Raw genomic sequence first — 18,753 nt, 5'->3', positions numbered from 1 at the left:
CACATGGGCCCGCTCGACGCATCCGAACCGTCCATTGCATTTTTGATATTAGAAATGGGTTACTATTTGGAGAATTTCCCAATTGCCAATATTAGTAGCATTGGCATTAGAAATGTGTTACAGCAAGATGAGGGCAGCGTTTCAAGGGCTTATCAGGGTTGAATGCGCATCAAGGTCTTTCGAGATTGGCCCAGGTTGATGCAATTTATTCCACCATGAAGACTTCGATCTATTATTGCTATATCGATCGGTCTAGCATGGATTGAAAAAGGATTCGGTCCGACAGGAAGCTTTTGAAAACGCAGTGCACCTAGGTAGATAAGCAACAACTAACAAGATGAATACAGAGGTTAAACGAGCATCCCACACCTAGGGTTATTGCTTTTTCTATAGTTGGGAGTAATCTGAGTTTCCTGTTGTCAGGCTTGACATTTGAAGTGCGCCTATTCGAGGAATCGGATCACATGCCAGTCCACAGAGATGACGAGACTTTCTACAATGAAGATGATCTACGTGACTTTGGACACGTCTCAAAGAGTATAATGGATGCACGAATATTGTTAGGATGATCTTAAAACCTAAAAATGGCAGCTCGCGTGCAATGGAGAACAGAACTGAGCAATCTTTGCTCTAATTTTGAACGCAGTTCAAGGATCGCAAAGTGAACAGATGACTGTAAATATCTTCCCCCCATCACCCTCTTCTTTTTTGTACTACTTATTAATACTTATGTCATTAGTATTGCAAGTACATTGCAAAATCATTACTGTTGATGCAGTCATCTTTAATTGTCTTAGTTTGCTTCTGTTGTTACTCCTCAGCACTCAAAGGCCTATCCTTCTTCTTTCTTTCTCCCCCTTAAAAATGTCATCTAACTCTTTCTTTCTCCCTCTTCATAATCAATATGCTTATATAATTGATGATGTTGTACAGCACATCACATTCATGGGAACTTTCTTTTTGTTGGATGTTTACAGAACTTGTATTTGCATTCGTATTTCGAGAAGTTCTCAAGTCTAATCCCTCGAATGACGGTGCATACTTGAAGAGAAAAGCAGGTACATTCCTTGCTCACTGGTATTTACTTATCAAGAAAAGAAAGAAAAAGGTCACATGTATCGAATTATTTGTTGATCTCGTATCATATTTTCTGTTTGTGTGATTAATTGCCTAAAGTTACTTAAAAACTTTGCAGAATTATGTTGTTTTGCAGTGTCCTGGATGTAAAAATTACTTCAAGCATTTCCTTGTTCTAGTTTCTGGCAACGACGAACATATATTTAGATCAAAAAGTCCTAAAAAGAAGTTTTTATAAATTTGCGTGCCACTTATAACTGTTGTCATGTTTTCTTAACTAATGAGAATTCGTAGGCTTCAACACATCCAAATTTCTTTTTCCAAACAAAATTTGAGTCTATAGTGGGGATTAATTTGAGTTTCCTGCTTTCGGAATTGTGCCTATTTGAGGAATCGGATCGCATGCCAGTCCACACAGAAGACTAGATTTTCCACAATGAAGATGATTTTCACGTCTTTCTCTTCCGCCGAGGTTGGACATGTCTCAAAGAGGATGCTGGATACAAGAACATTGATAGCATGGTCCTATGGATGATCTGAAACCAAAAAATGGCTGCTGACTTGCAGTGGGAATAGAACCGAGCAATCTTTGCTGTAATTTTGAACATTGTTTGAGGATCGTAAAGTTAACTGATGATTGTAGATATCTTTATTTTCAATTTCCCCCCTCCAGACATCAAAGATCGAAATGCTATATGTCATTAGTATTGGAAGCAGATTGCAAATCATTAATGTTGATGCTAGTTTTTCGGAAACCCAACATTGCGGTTTTGGCCCTTAGACTATGCATCACTACAAGAAAAACAAGGTGACAGCAAGATATTCAACTGGAGCTTTTAAGATTCCATGTTAAATCCGGAGATACAGATACAAAACAATACATCTCTCAATTCTTACATGATGTCAATGTGAATCAATGATTCACCTGAGTCCATTCATATTACTTGAAGGAAAACACGCGCCACACAAAAGAGAAGCCAAAAAGAGCACTTAGAAATCTGAATCAATGATTCACACAACACCAGAGCGGTGACTCTTATTGCTCGTCCCATTCATCATTCTTGTACGACACCAGTGTGTCAATCTTATGAATCTGCATATAACACAATACTATTACTTAACAAGGATCTGGCAATCAAGAGCCTCACAAAAATAACTCTGGCAATTGTTACCTTGGTGTCGAAAGAATGCAGTTTCACCATTTGTGGATTTGCAATCAGTTTGGGGTCACTCTCAATCCAGGTGAACGGTACTGCAACGTCCTTATCGGTGTATGCCAACACATCAAACACACCTTCAACCAAAAAAAACAAAACAAGATTGCTCAAGAAAATTGAAAAAGAAATGGAAACAAATCCAAGAGTGGGGACATGATTTACTGATTGGACTATAGTGATTTCTTACAGGGTTCATCAAGGCATGGCAAGTATGTTATACTAGATGCAATTTGTCGCATGATTGCTTGTATCTCTCTCATTATTTCTTTGTCACTCTTCTCCCTTGACACACTGGATTCAAATAAAATAAAATAAAGGGAAATGAAAATGTCAACAAAATCACAATACAGAAAAACATGAAATTTAAGGTGCAGATTACAATACCCTTTCTCAACGACTTCACTGTCGGTCTCAATACTGAAGTTCCACCTCTCCAATACCTCATTTGTGGCCTTGCTCATTATCACAAGCACCACCCTCTGTAACTTCCCAGATTCCAGCCATTCTTCGCATCATTCAAGAAAATTAAGAGATTTCACTTATCAATAACTGGAACTAACAGAAATCAGAAAGGGATATTGTTAGAAAATCAGGAACTTGCCAGAAAGCTGTGCCGTTAGGCTGGCAATGAAGGTCTTCACACCCTCATCCTGTGTGAGTAACAATGGAAGCCCGTACTTCTTTACCTTCGTGAAACTTTCTTCCGGATAGAGTCCACGGTTATAGAGAATACTACACGAATTACCAGACAACATTACATTTCCATATCCAAGGATAAAGGATGTGTTTGGATGTCAGATTTGTTGAGAGATTTGTAGAAGGAAAAGAAAAGGTTCCACTTGCCTTGTCTTTTCCTTCCACAACTCATTTCAAAAACTCCAAAGGTTTCAAACATTTTGGAGAAAAACAATAGAATTTGAGGATTTGGGGGTTGTTTCCTGTGAGGGTGTGTTTGGATCTTGCATTTGTCGAGGGGTTTGCGGAACTAGAAGAAAAGGCAGGGTTTTAAATTGCGGTATCGGAAGTGTAAGGATATTGGTGACCACATATTGAACAGTTTCACCGATGCATACCTAAAATTAGGTCAAAATCCCTTTACATAACTGCTGACCCCTAATAGCCTTTACTTAAAAGCCTACAAAAAAGTAAGGGAAACACAACTTGAATTTGTGTAGGAAAATTCCTTATCTCTTGAAGAAAACATTAGAAAACAAATCCGAAAGATTCAAGCAGAAATCCAAATCCAAGAGATTCACACACAGCCTCAACTTGAAGAAAAAATTAGAAACGTCAGGATTTCCCTTACCTGTTGGCAGAATAACCTGAGAAAAGGGTTTTGAACAGAGAAACGCAGATATCAGTCAAGAATTCTCGAAAATCCACAAAACCCATCAAAGGAAAAGAAAGATATTGATCTAAAACATACCGAAGAACTCGCTAACAATAGCGGCTGATCCACGGAGAGTGATGATGTCTTTGGTGGCTGTTCTTGAACCCATCTGAAATAACAGCCCTTTCAAGTCTGAATCTGTAAATTTGGTTAGTAGATCTGTTGAAAGACAAGAAGGGTACTTCTATGGAATTTGTAAAACCAAACAAGAGAGAGGAAGGAATGGAACGATTTCGATTCTGCAAACGAGGGTTTGGTTTCGTTGAGTGCCAAGAAATACGTTTGTGGGGTTTTGGAGTAATAAACGTTACAAAGCAGGAAAAAAAGGTGTGGCTTTTGTGTTTTGTCTTGGGTCTTGGCTCGACGATCGGAAGCTAACGGTCGAAAACAGTGTACAAATTTGAAATTGCAAATTCCACTGTGGAAAAAACTTGGAATCTGAAGGGGCCCCGCAAACATAAACACTACTCCTAAATAAATATAGGGAATTCCTTTCAAAAAAAATAAATATAGGGAATTGAATGAAATTGATATTCACCCCTATTTTTTTTATTTTTTATCCATTCTCTTTTTTAATTTTTGGTGTTGATAGTGTATATATTTTTTCTGTCTAAAAGGAAAAAAAAGGACTGCAAATATATATACACACACACATATATATATATATATATATAGTTAATTATTTATAGGAGTTTTTTATGTTTTTATCTTTCAAACAATCACTCATATTTCTACTTTATCCAGATTCCACGCATTGAGTCTAATTAGGTGGTGTTCCAGTTTTGGCCCTTAAAAAATAAGTATTTATTTGTAATTTTCAATCTTAAAAGTAATAGGCTTACTGAAATAAAAAAAATGCAATCTATCAAATCCTGCAAAAAAATTGAAAAATTATTTTTGTAAGCTCATTATTTTTTTACTTGAAAACAGGTCCATATTTTTTATGTACTTATTTGAGAATGTGGAACGGGTGGAAAGATTTTAGTGTTCCAAATTTCAATCTGTTTGAAACGGTGGAAAATTTTTAGTTTTCTAATCATTTTATTCTAAATGGTCATAATTAAATTTTGACTCTATAACTCTCGTTGATTAGCCCTAAGAGATATTTGATTATACGGCTTTCTTAGGACTAATCAACGTGAGCTCTCAAGTTAAAATTTAATTATGACTATTTAGGATAAAATGATTAGAAAACTAAAATCTTTCTACCGGTTCAAACAGATTGACATTTGAAACACTTAATTTTTTAACCATATTTTTTAAAAAATTTGGAACACTTAATCTTCCCTCTCTCCGATTTCCTGTTCGTCTTCTTCTTCTTTTTGTTTTCTCGCTAAATCGAAAAACCTAGTAAATAGGGGGTTGGGGAAGGGGATAAGGAGGGGTGAAATTGTCCAATTTCAAGGGAGATTGGAGGTATAACTTAATAACACCTCAAACCCCATCTATAACTAATACCCCTGCAAGTAGGGCTGCAAATGAGCCGAGCCGAGCCGAGTTTTAGAGTGTTCGAGCTCGGCTCGGCAAAAATTTAGTTGGAGCTCGAGCTCGTGACGAGCTGCAGGACTCGAGCTCAAGCTCGGCTCGATATGTATTTACGGAGCTCGAGCTCGGCTCGTTCGGCTCGTTTATGAAACAATATATATAAATATATATATAAATAAATATAAATATGTAAAAATATATATAAATATATATAAATATATATATAAATATATTATATAATCGAGCTCGCGAGCCAATTCGAGCCGAGTTTCGACTAGCTCGAGCTCGGCTCGTTTATGAAACGAGCCCAGGACTCGAGCTCGAGCTCGGCTCGTTTTTGTCTTAAACCGAGCCGAGCCGAGCCGCTCGCGAGCTGCTCGGATCGTTTGCAGCCCTACCTGCAAGCTCCCTTCTCCGGTATTGCAAAAAGGGGCGACTAAATAATACCGGCAGCCATTTGGCTTCCCAAACCAGGGTTTAGCCCTGGGCCCACGTCCTTATAATTAAGGGGCATAACTAATGCCCCTTGCTAACATCCTATCCAAACGACCCCTTACTTCCTCTTCTGGTATATTCTCTTCAGTATGATGCACTATCAGCTTGTTTTGCTAGGGTTATATGCTTTTCTTCCCTTTTTCATTCGAAATCCCTTTTTTTTTTCTTTTTCTTTTTTTATCTTTCTGTATATAATCAGAAACCCTAAGGATCAATTTGGATCATGGATTTACGAAGCAAAACAAAAGGACAAGGAAAACCTAGTTTTTTGTTTTTTACTTCATTATCTTTCAAGTTGTTCTCCGTAAAACTTAAATAAGTCATTGGTTTTAATGAATAGTTCCTGAGAATGGTTTTGTTGTGTGTGTGTGTTTTTTTTTTTTTTCATTTGGTTTGAATTTCTCGGGGGTTTAAATCTATCGGGAAGAAAATTGAGTATTTCATCGGACATTTACTTGGCTTATTAGAGTGGCAATGGATTCTCGGATGCGCTTATCCTTATGTGAAACACCTTTTCCGGACTTGATGAAATCTATCCATCTATAAAATTTACAAAAAAAATTAATGGTCTTTGGATGTTTATCTTTTGCAGGTTTAATTAGAGTGGAGTGGAGATAAAAGCATTTTTGAAGCCTAATTAAACATGAAGCGGAGTCGCTCTCTAATGTCGTCCGGTAAAGAAGCAACATCATCGCGTGAGGAAGACGATAAATACCTCTACGTGGTCTTGATGTATGTCGGAGGAGAATACAGTCATTCCTTGCACAAGATTTGCACAAGATTAGTGTCACTGAACTGAAATCGCACTCTAGCAGACGTAGACATGGAGGAGAGGGAAAGCCCAAAAAACTACCCAAACCTATTCTGAAGTTTACATGGCTCTAGTTGCCGTACTATCGCTTTCCAGTATTCATGGGTTTCTTCTCGGTCGGGTCCAAGATTTACATGGTTGGGGGTGGGATACTCACCATGGGATTGAAGGACTTACCTTCGCGGAAATGTTATGTCTTTGACACCTGCAAGCGCAACAACCCCTTTGATCTTCTGAAGGACGGGCCTCCTATGTGTAAAGAGAAGATGCATCCTATTGCGTTGGGTCCTCTGAACGGCAAGTTTTACGTTCATGGCCATACCCTTGCCTACGGAGATCTCGAGGAATTCGAACCTGAATCCGAGTCTTGGACTCCTCTTCTGCCCCCTCCCATTGATCACGATCTCCCTAGACCTTTTAAGGGAAATCGTGATGATTATGATTAAGAGGTCCAGGGAAATAGTGGTTACGAGGTCCTCTCCCATGCCATTGTTGGTGACCAAATTCTTTTCTCAACCCGGAAAGGCATAATATATATATGCTGTTGATGTTGTCTCGCGGGAATGGAAGCACATGATGATGAGCCCGTTGGGTACTGGTGAGATTGATCGGTTTCCCTTTTGCTAGCAATCCCTCTGTTTGGGTGGTTTCTGGTATGGTTTCGCCTGCACATTCCAATCCCCTGTTTGCGCCTATGGTTTCGATTGGGACAAGGGGTTCCGAGCACATCGAGAACTTGAAGATAGTTATCCATCCAGGCTTGTGAAGCATGGAATCGGAAAAACTATGGTGCCCGTGGGAAATAGAACGTTATTCTTCGTTGTCCGCGCTGGATTTCGCAGTTTTGCAGGAAGACATTGTCGAGTTACTTTCGACATGTTTAAGTATACAAGCAAGAAGAGCAGCGGAAAGCCCTAAACCTCTCAAGGTTTCTAAATAGTATAGGGCAACATATGTCATGAAAGGTGACATGGGGAAGATCCTGGCATTTCCTGCATGCATGCCTTGCTGTGTGAAGTATGTTTGATCTCTCACTTCATTTCTTGTGCCTTAGGTGGTTTGGGACCTTGGAACTCTTTAACATGTGCAGGAAACTAAAATTATAATCTGTTTACCGTCAGGTGCTTCCAAATGTTTATAGAGTCTGCTTGATTTTAGCCGTTCGTTTCGGCATTGTACGGGTGCAATTCACCTTCTTAAAATTTCTGAAGTATCTCACTCTTCATCCAATTTCCAAAAGAAATCACATATTTTTTATATCGTATTTTTACGAGTCCAATCAAACACAATATAACTAGTTTTTCAAAGGTTATATAATCTCATCTATTATTCCATTCCATGAACTCCACTTGATTCTCTTTTTTTTTTCCTTTTTTTTCTGTAGTCTCACATCTTTTCCAACTCTGCCATCGAGTGTGTCATATATTTTTCTTTCCCCTCCTCCCCAACCCATAGTCACGTCGTATTTTACCGCCAATTAAAAAGAGAATTAAAATTTATAAACTAATGCAGCAAAATTAAAATTATTGTACAAAATCTTTATTTTAGCAAAAATATTATGTCAAAAAAATGACAACTACGATTAGACAGAGGGAGGTCTTGGGCACTAGGGTGCTGTGCTTGATCTCTCCCCTCCTCCCCACCCCCCTAGACTCTCTACCGCCGATTAAAAATGCAGCAAAATTAAAAATTGTGTACAAAATCTTTACTACTTACAGAAAAATAGTTAGTTATGTTTAAAAAAATGACTTCTACGATGAGAGAAAGGGAGGCCTTTGGGGCTCACAAGGGTGCTGTGCTTGGTCTTGTCCCGAGCTTAAAAATAAACAGTATACTTATTATCTTATTTCGAGAAATACTTGGGTAAACATGTCAAGTATTTTGAGAAATAATAAGTTTTTAACGCAAAAATGTCATTTTTGTGTGCTAAAAAGTGGTTATTTCTCAAAATACTTGAGTAAAAGTGCCAAAATTTTAGTTTTCCGATTCCTCTTGTTAGGACGAATCAATAACCCACAAAAGTTTGGCGCAAAACTAACAAATACTAAAAAATTTCAAATAAGGACAATTTTTAGATTTAAGTTAAGTTCAAAAGAACAGGACATTACTGCGGGACGGTTCCGGGGACACTTAAAAAAACACCCTATAGTTTCCGATCAAATTTTGATGATCCGAGTCGTTTAATGTGTTTAAAACGTGTTTTTAAGAGTGCTCGCAAGAAATTAACTCAAAAAATATCGAGAAGGACTTGATTCGTGCAGTTTTTAATAAACAGTGTCCCCGAAACTGCCCCGACTGTTCATTTATTGAAGAAACAATGCTCACTTGTTTGCTAAGTTTTGGATATCCGGTTAAGAGATTAAATTCTTTACACCGCGGTATAAACATTTGTTTTCTTCAAATTAATTATATTGCGTAACGTCGCCATGTTTTATTAATTGGAACCACTGTTTTACAACGTGACACAATGTAATTGATTTGGAGAAAACAAATATTTATACCAATAAAACCCCAAAAATTTGGCTTTTGAGGCTTTTTATTGGATATTTCTGAAAATATTTGGGGGTACAATAAGAATTTTTTACTTTTTAGATTTTTCTCATGCATACAAATTAATAATTCACAAAAATTAAACATAAAACTAACCTACGCAAAAAAGTACTTAAATACGAACAAACAAGAAAAATAATCACAAAATCTTAGCGGAACTTGTTGCGCAAGAAGGAACTTGTTGCGCAACCCAAAAGAGACAGAGCAAAACAGACGACAAAATCCCGAAATCAGCGACTCAAACGGATTTTGTTTTGCTATATTACAGCGGCTCCTCCCTTCCAGGAAGTCAGAAACTACTGCTAGTCTGCTACTACTGGTTTTCTTTTTCCCCAGGCGTTCTACTTTCTTTTTAAATCTTTTTTTTAATTTTTTTTAAAAATAAAATAATTTCAAGTTTTAAATCTTCTTTTTAATTTTTTTTAAAAATAAAATAATTTCAAGTTTTATGAAAATAAAAAATAATTTTTTAATTTTTTTCACCGTTTAAAAAATTTTAATAACATCTATCAAATAAGATTCATATCGATAGAAAAATTATTTACGTAAATACATAACTTTTAAGTTTGAAATTATCTATCTTTTCTAAAACTTCTTTTTTCTTTTTTTTTTGAGAAACTGGAACACCCTGTGTCAGACAGACAGACAAAGCAAAACCGCTCACTTCCAACGCCTTTAAATCAAACCTCCACTCTTTCCTTCATTCTCACAAATCTACATTCCTCTCTCTAACAACCTTCAATACCCACTTCTGTTTCTCTCTCTAGACTCATGGGTAATCAACCAAACATCGTTTTAGTTCGTCTTCCATTTGATATACTGTCAATTTTCCATTGCTGTGTGCTTAGTTGCCTTAATTTGAGTTTTGGGTTTGGTTACTTCGTTTTGTAGGTTCTGCTGATAAGAAGATTAAGATCGGAATCAACGGTAATTATTTTTTTGTTTTAAAAGTTTTACTTGTGTTTTTAGGGGAAATTTCAAATAGTACCGACATTCCACGCAAATTGCACCTGACTTTTGAATATTATAAAAAAACATTTGACCTATTTAAAAATCCATCAATTTTTTACCCGCCGTTAACTTTCCATAAAAAACAGAAGGAAATGCTGAAATAACCCACACCTTGCCATTTGGAGGGAAACCAATATGCATTTTGAGAGAAAAATACATTACTTTATTGATTTTTCGCGCCAAAATCCACCTGTGAAGCCATGGAGTTCCAATAACAACTATTTTTACTTTTTTTATAACTTTTAGTTTTGTTTTCTTTTATTTTCTCTTTTTCGCGTTTGTTAGTTTTGCGCAAACCTTTTGTGACTTATTGATTCGTCTCGACAAGATGAATTGGAAATTTTTTTTTTTTTTTTACTTTTACCCAAATATTTTAGGAAATAACCACTTTTAAGTCAAAAAAATGACTATTTCCCAAAATATTTGGGCAAATATATACATTTTTTTACTTTTCTGATTTGTCTTGACCAAATGAATCAGGAAATAAAAAAAAGTGAGGCGCAAAACTAAGAAACAAGAAAAAAATTTAAATAAGAACAAAACTAAAAGTTATAGAAAAAGTTAAGTGGAATGGGGATGTCCCAAAATCTCCAAACATCTCATTCTTCTCCTTCATTTGCCTCACAACATCTCAAGCTCTGCCGAAAAAAATGGCACATAAAAAATGTGCAATAACCAGTTCAACAAAAACAAACAGTTGCAATAACCAAGATGAAGTCTTATAAGCATTACTCCCATAACAAACCATTGAAACTTCATGGCCCCTCAAGTGAGTTTTGGCGGAAGAAATCAGTAGAGTAATGTGTTTTTTTTCCAAAATGTATTTTTTCCAAAATGTATATTGGTTTCCCTCTAAATGGCCAGATGTAGGCCATTTCAGCATTTTCGTCTGTTCTGGATAGAAAGTTAACAGCGGGTGGAAAATTGATGGGTTTTTAAATAGGTCATATGTTTTTTTGATAACATTAAAAGGATAGGTGCTTATGCGTGATTTGTGTGAAATGTCAGGTGCTATTTTGAAATTTTCCCTAAGTTTAATTGTTATATTAGGGGAATTTATCTATGCTGAAAATGGTTTAGGTTTTGGAAGGATTGGTCGCTTGGTGGCCAGGGTAGCACTTCAGAGGAACGATGTTGAACTCGTTGCTGTCAATGATCCCTTTATCACCACTGATTACATGGTATATATATTTGCTTTTATGTATCTGCGTGTGTACAGTTATTGGTATATGTTAATGTTCGCTTTGTACGTTTGCTCTGTTTTTTCCCTATTAGATTGTGTTTGTTTTCCTATTAGATTTGGGTATATGTGTCAGTCCCTTTGGATTGAGAGATTCGATAAGGAAAGAAAAAAAAGTAAAGGGTTAGAGTTTCTTGCCAAATTGCTCGTTTGGATTGTGTTATTGGTGAGAAATGGAGAGAAAAAGTTAAAAAATGATATATATTTTTGATTGGACACCATTTCTCACAACGCAAATTGAGGCTGGTGTTTTGCTTATGTCTGCGGTAGTGCGGTACATGTTTGCTCCTTTTCCCCCAGTATCGTTGGCTTGTAAAATGCTTAGATTTTAGAGCGTGAATTTGTGATTGCGATTTGACCTCGTTGCTGTTGATGGTCCCTCCTCCAATCAATGCTTAGTATATGTCTGTTTTTTCATATGTATGTATTCAAGTGTGTATGTCAGCGTTTTGATTATTTCACATGTTTTTGCTACTTTTACCTTTTTTTTGGGTTGGAAACTATTCAGAGAGTGATGTTTCGTGATTGGGAATTGTGCAGACATACATGTTCAAGTACGATAGTGTTCATGGCCAGTGGAAGCATCACGATGTCAAGGTGAAGGACTCAAAGACCATCCTCTTTGATGAGAAACCAGTCACTGTGTTCGGCCTCAGGTATAGCGCTATAGCAGTCCGTTCTTCCTTAACTTCTGCTGTCCTAACTTTCAAAACGAGTAATGGAACTTTGCAACTTTCGTGTGGTTTTTCTGCAGGAACCCTGAAGAAATCCCGTGGGGGGAAACTGGGGCTGAGTTTGTTGTTGAGTCTGCTGGAGTTTTCACTGACAAGGAAAAGGCTGCTGCCCACCTGAAGGTTTGATTTGATCTCCCATTTTTGTTTGTTGATTTTCTCTCTCTGATGGAAGTTTTATAAGCCTTTTATATATCGGGTTACATTGTGTAATTGGGTTGTAACTTGCAAGGATAACATAATACAAAGTCCACTGTAATTAATTATCTCAATGACTGAATTGGGTTAAATTGTCCAGTGAATGGTTATCAAGGCTTTTGATTCATGTAGATGTGGTGATTGGGTATTGACTTTAATTGTTTGGGTGGTGATCAGGGTGGGGCGAAGAAGGTGGTCATTTCTGCCGTGAGTAAGGATGCTCCTATGTTCGTTATGGGGGTTAATGAGAAGGATTACAAGCCCGATATGGACATTGTCTCAAATGCTAGCTGCACTACCAACTGTCTAGCTATTCTGGCCAAGGTTACATCTAAACCAATCAAGGATAGCCAGAATTGTTGGCTTAGTTGATATTTTCACATGGCTTTGCTCATAGTTTTCTGTTAACTTTTTGCAGGTTATTAATGATAGGTTTGGCATTGTTGAGGGTCTTATGTCCACTGTTCACTCGATTACTGGTTAGTCATTGCTCACATGGTTGTATATGGTTTTGAATAATGAGTTATGATGTTGGATTTAATATCGTCTAAATGTCTCTATCATATTCTCACAGCCACTCAGAAGACTGTTGATGGGCCATCAAGCAAGGACTGGAGGGGTGGAAGAGCTGCTTCCTTTAACATTATCCCCAGCAGCACTGGAGCCGTTAAGGTAGTTGTCGAAATACAAAGTTACTCTCTCAATTGATGTGACAATTGTTGCTTGAACGATATTTGAACTCAATTTTTGCCCAGTAGTTGGATTTGTTGAAGAGCAGCTAGGCCTGGCCCTGAGATTTTGGAGGCCCTAGGTGAACTTTAAAAATCTGGCCAGGCTTGGCCCTCAGATTTTGGAGGCCCTAGGTGAACTTTAAAAATGAGGCCTCCCATTGCTATGTATGTATATTAGCTGTTTGAAAATATAAGCATGATAAGCCTTGGGGTGAAGTGGCAGTCCCCTTGTCTATTGGGTACTTTAGGTTGTGAGTTCCAATATCACCTCCAACAAATAAATGCCATTTTTTGTACATGTCCAATCACATTAAAAAATGAAGAGAGGGAGAGTTGAACCTGCAACCCTGAAGCTAAAAGAGGGGCCTCCTACCACTGAACTACACTAGCCTATGTTGAAATATAAAAAGCATATATAATATAATATTAGGAGGCCTTATTGTTGGGCCAAAAATTGAAGGCCCAAGGCTGTGGCCTGGTGGGCTTTGCCCAGGGCTGGCCCAAGAGCAGCCACCGTAATTAGATGCAAAATTTTCAAAATCCTGAACACCCATGTTGTGTTTCGTTAAACAACATGTTATAGTTATAGGTTGTGCGTCCTTGTTTGGTGAGATTTTTGACTGATTTCCTTGTTTTTTCCACTCTCACAGGCAGTTGGAAAAGTTCTGCCAGCACTGAATGGTAAGCTGACTGGAATGGCCTTTCGAGTTCCAACTGTCGATGTTTCAGTTGTGGACCTCACTGTTAGGCTTGAGAAGGGGGCTTCTTACCAGCAAATCAAAGATGTTGTCAAGTGAGTATCCCACTCTTGAAACTTGCACCGTCATCTCGTGAATAAAATTAAGCAATTTAGATGCCAGAGGATTTGTTCTGGTGTCCTTGGTGTCCTAACAAGGATCTTACCACTGGTTGCTATGACGTTTCTGTTTTTGCCTCTGTTCGAATCTGCGTTTTTTCGAAACAGCTCGAAAATACGATCTAATCTGTCCATCTTGTTCGTCTCGTCGAGACGATTTCGGGAAGGTATAATAAGCCTTCATCCGACGTCGGGGTGAACCACACCTTCCCGGTCAAAGTTGCGCTTAAGCAGTCAAATCAGAAAATGAATCTGACGCGCTTGTGATACGTTTCCACGCGCAACTGCAGGTTGAAGACGATGACATCAGCAAGATGTCATCATCCAGTCAGCAACATGTCATCGCTCCATCAGTACCACATGGCGCTGTCATCCGCCACATCACCTGCCCAGTCATCCGACACGTCATCTGCCACGTCACCAAACGGGACCCATATGTGCTGAGTCATCAACCACGTCAGCAGTCCGCGTGTCATTCCACGTCAGCGCCAGGTGGGTGCCACGTGTTCGACACCTCAGCAAAAGTGGTCCAGTCAATCATCCAGTCAGCAGAATTTTCCTAAAATTTGTTTTCTGTGTTTTCGGAGCCGTCCGGACTCCGTTTTTCGCCCGTGAGTAGTCGATTTTGACTATCTCGACGTTCCAGATCCAACCCCGTGCCCCGTTTTTCGAGATTCCGTTCCGAAAAATCTGTTGGGAGTATTTTCAGCGGTAAAACTCTCGCTTTTGACTTCGTTGGATGTCCAGCATCGACGAGAAGAGCCCTAGTGTTGTTTCTTCAACACCTATGGACAAATCATCAGATAAGAAGACTTCAGACGAGCCCTCGGTCAGTTCCTACATGAGGAGGAGCTCGGTTTCGAATGCCAAATTCGAAGTGGATAAGTTCGATGGCACAATTAACTTCGGCATGTGGCAATGCGAAGTTTTGGATATTCTAAATCAACAAGATTTGGAATTCACTTTGGAGGATCGTCCTGAGGATATGTCCACCTCCGATTGGGACAAGCTTAATCGGCAAGCTTGTGGCACGATCCGTCTTTGTTTGTCCAAAGACATCAAGTATTCCGTCATGAGGGACAATTCAGCCAAGGAGTTGTGGCAGAAATTAGAGAGCAAGTACATGACGAAGAGCATAGAGAACAGACTCTACCTGAAGAAGAGACTGTATCGTTTTCAGTATCAACAAGGTGCGTCAATGAACGAACATCTAAATAGTTTCAATAAAATTTTGGCCGATTTGCAAAACCTTGATGTTAAAATTGACGATGAGGATAAGGCACTTTTGTTGATAAATTCTTTGCCTGATACATATGACCACTTGGTTACTACCTTACTGTATGGAAAAGATGAAATTCGTTTTAATGACGTTTGCTCTACTTTGATTAACAACGAGGTACGGAAGAAGGTGACTGGAATGGCCTTTCGAGTTCCAACTGTCAGCACTGAATGGTAAGCTGACTGGAATGGCCTTTCGAGTTCATATCCAACTGTCAGCACTGAATGGTCTTCCGTACCTCGTTGTTGCTTTGATACCAATTGTTGCGGAAACTAAGGACCAAACCAGAACACAAACACACACACAAACACAGAGACAAAGATTTACGTGGTTCCCCAAAATCGGGTACATCCACGGGGGGCAGCCGGATTATATTTAGGAGGAGGAGGATTACAAATCACTCTAACTCACACTCACTCACAGACTGATACAAATGCATACATATGCAGCTCTCAAACTCTCACTGATTTTCCCACACCAAATACAAGTGCAGAAGGCTCAATTTATAGGCAAAGAATAGAGCCCTGTTCAACAGCCATGCTTATGGCATTAATTTCAAACCATGCGTGAGATCTTCTGCAAATGTGCAGATCTTTCCATTGTCAAGAAAGACTGCTAGTCTTTGACAAACAAGAATGGGCAGATCTTTCCATTGTCAAGAAAGACTGCTAGTCTTTGACAAATGAGAATGAAGCCAAATCTCAACATCGTTGTCATCTAATCCGATATTCTGTTTCTTGGTTAATTCAGGGAGGAATCGGAGGGGAAACTGAAGGGGATTTTGGGGTATACTGAAGACGATGTGGTCTCGACAGATCTCATTGGTGACAGCAGGTAAATTTTTTCATCGTTTACCTCCTTAGTGTCCTCGCTGATTAGGTTACCTAACATGTGCAAGCATGAAATTCTTATCAAATATCGTGTTTCTTGTGCAGGTCAAGCATCTTTGATGCCAAGGCTGGGATTGCCTTGAATGACCATTTTGTGAAACTCGTCTCTTGGTATGACAATGAATGGGGCTACAGGTAATTCTAGTATTTTATTTTTCTCTCTCATTAGAGTGCAAGTTTATCCAACCACCTAAAAGTTTTTAGATTGGATGAACATTACCCACTCTGTCTGGGGGCCGTACAGTTTCCCTCTAAGATGATCAGAGACAATTAATTTGTAGGGTGTGCTTTGTAAGCCAATCCTGAAAAAAAAATAGATCAATCCGATGTCTGTTAAGTATTTCAGATTTACACTTGTCTTGGTTGAAAATTCTAGTCTAGAATTTGAGCCAAGAATTGAATGGTTTGATGAGGCACTTATCGATGTACAATTGAGTTGGGTTTTTAAAAGAATGGCCAAAAACCAAGCCTTACAACATGGACAGATTCAATCATTGATCCGAGAGTCGGTGAGGCCCTGCACAAAATATGCAATATTCACCTAATTTTTAGAGTGTGAACAAAAACAGCACTTGTTCTCACTATGATTTCTAGTTGAATATTTGCCCCTTGCTGCATATTTAGTTTGTTTCCTTGACACTGTAGTATATGTTGTTGCAGTTCACGGGTGATCGACTTGATCGCACACATGGCTTCCGTTCAAGCTTGATTAGTATCACCTCAGATGATGCAGAGAACTTCTAGTTTTGCTCGTGTCGATGGGTAGTTTTTGGGTCTCTTGAGGTTGGTAGTTCTGAATAAACATCAGGTCTTCTGCACTTGAGTTATTGACCTATGTCTGGGTCTTAAGTTGTTGAACGCTGTCCTTGTTTTTTATTCTTCCTGGGTTTTTCCTTGATGCTCTGTGTCCTGAGTATAATTAGTGGAATATTTTCTAGAATATGATAATTCGCATATTATGTCAGAGTTGATTTCTTTTTTTTTTTTTTCTAATTAATTGACGCGTTTCGCATCGCATAGATGAGTGAACTAGTTCTGTGTGAGGATATTTTGAAGAATGGAGATACCACATTTAAGGAGGCAGATATCACTCTGTTGTAGAATTTGAGATGTCACATTTAACTTGTCTCACACAATCCGTGCTTGTTCTTAGCTGGAAGACATCTAAAGGCTAAGCTACATTTTGGATTTTGTTTCTGTTGGCTCGTCTTAGTAGAGTTACAGAACATTATTTTTGGAATCAATAATGTTCCATGCATACAGATGCTTTAGATGTTTCGTGGGATCCATTTCCAGATAGCAAGACAATGAGAGTTGAGGTAGAAGTTGGAAGGTAGTCCAAAACAACCCTACCAGCTCGTATCTGAGAAACTAATGCCTTGTTTGGATGATATTTTGAAAATTTTTGAGTTTAGTTTTTGGGTAATGAATGAAGAAAGAAATTAGGGTAATGATTGGAGAGGGGTAATGAGTGAAGAGAGATAGATAGAGAAATGAGAATAATGATTAGAGAGAGAAAAGAAAAATGAGAGTAATGATTGAAAGTAGGGGTAATGAGTGTTTTTTGAGTTGAATTTTTTTTCTTTCAAATTATGATCCAAACAAGGCATAAATGCAGGAGATGTAAGCAGTCGAAGTTTCCTAAATCTTGGACAATCATGATAGTGTTATCAATCCAGTTTATGCAAATACGGCGATTCATTCATAAATCTTGTTTTGTGATCCCAAACTTCATAAACTCGTACAACACTTTGTGTTACTAATACAATTCAATCAAACCTTCCTCAACAGTCCTTATTTGTTTTCTAGAGTATATATTATCTTAAAAAGAACGTGTGCGACCTTCTACATCACCATTCCTCGACCTCCTACATAATGATTCCTCCGTCAATGGTGAACACCTGCACAGCCACAATTGCAGTGATGAATATGGAGAATGAAAATAACAAGCAAAAATAAAAAGAGGGAAAGGTGAGCTCATTATTACAAAATATAGATAAGATGAACCAAATTCAACTACTCTGAGAAGAATGTCGACGAGATGGCAATAGAACTATTGAAGTGGATGGGACGAAATAACCAATATACCCTGGTAAAATTGTCACGTGGATGGCACATGGCTATTTTTTGTTCAAACATACCCTTGTAAAATTGTCACGTGGATGGCACATGGCTAATTTCCGTCTAAAAATTTGGACGGAAGGCAATAGAAGGGTTGGATTGAAATGCAATTGAAATTTCAAGGTCGTTCTTGTTCAAATAAAAATAGAAGGGCTGAAATAGAATCTGCATAAAAGTTGCAGAGATGTAAGAGAAATTTACACCGTGAACCTCTATAAATAACACCCATTTCGTTACCCCTCTCATTACTCTCATTCATATTTCATGCATCTCTCTAACCCAGATAGCCATGAAGCCCTAATCCTGCCGTTTGTGAGCGACAATTGTTCGCCGACCGTTCGACTTCTCTATCGCGACCGTGTACACTGTTCGTAGTTCCTAGTTTATACTCTTACTTCCTCTTCTGGTAGATTCTCTTCCGTATGATTTATTAGCTTGTTTTGCTAGGGTTATATGCTTTTCTTCCCCTTTTCATTCGAAATCTCTTTTTATTTCTTCATGTATATAATCAGTAACCCTGAGGATCAATTTGGATCATGGATTTATGAAGCAAAACAAAAGGACAAGGAAAACCTAGTTTTTTTTGTTTTTTTTACTTCATTATCTTTCTAGTTGTTCTCAGTAAAACTTAAATATCCGTAAGTCATTGGTTTTAATGAATAGTTCCTGAG

At 38.1% G+C, this 18,753-nt stretch overlaps 2 protein-coding genes across 2 annotated transcripts; one reads left to right on the top strand and one right to left on the bottom strand.

Moving 5' to 3' along the window:
• Positions 1-1,886: 1,886 nt before the first annotated feature.
• LOC131311110 (mitotic spindle checkpoint protein MAD2) lies at positions 1,887-4,004 on the bottom strand. The gene is made up of 7 exons (XM_058338440.1): positions 3,721-4,004; positions 3,601-3,616; positions 2,896-3,026; positions 2,679-2,799; positions 2,482-2,585; positions 2,250-2,371; positions 1,887-2,170 (listed from the first exon to the last, which is right to left on the bottom strand). Exons 1-7 carry the CDS (start codon positions 3,791-3,793, stop codon positions 2,114-2,116), a joined length of 624 nt encoding a protein of 207 aa, XP_058194423.1. The 5' UTR covers positions 3,794-4,004; the 3' UTR covers positions 1,887-2,113.
• A 5,655-nt stretch (positions 4,005-9,659) lies between these two features.
• Positions 9,660-16,925, top strand: LOC131311109 (glyceraldehyde-3-phosphate dehydrogenase, cytosolic-like). Its single transcript, XM_058338439.1, has 12 exons — positions 9,660-9,800; positions 9,917-9,952; positions 11,117-11,217; positions 11,817-11,932; positions 12,031-12,130; positions 12,383-12,529; positions 12,624-12,684; positions 12,780-12,877; positions 13,587-13,729; positions 15,822-15,905; positions 16,007-16,096; positions 16,622-16,925. Exons 1-12 carry the CDS (start codon positions 9,797-9,799, stop codon positions 16,668-16,670), a joined length of 1,029 nt encoding a protein of 342 aa, XP_058194422.1. The 5' UTR covers positions 9,660-9,796; the 3' UTR covers positions 16,671-16,925.
• Positions 16,926-18,753: the final 1,828 nt, after the last annotated feature.

This window comes from Rhododendron vialii, chromosome 12a, assembly GCF_030253575.1.
Source record: "Rhododendron vialii isolate Sample 1 chromosome 12a, ASM3025357v1".
Taxonomy (NCBI): domain Eukaryota; kingdom Viridiplantae; phylum Streptophyta; class Magnoliopsida; order Ericales; family Ericaceae; genus Rhododendron; species Rhododendron vialii.
This window is presented reverse-complemented; position numbering and strand designations above follow the sequence as displayed.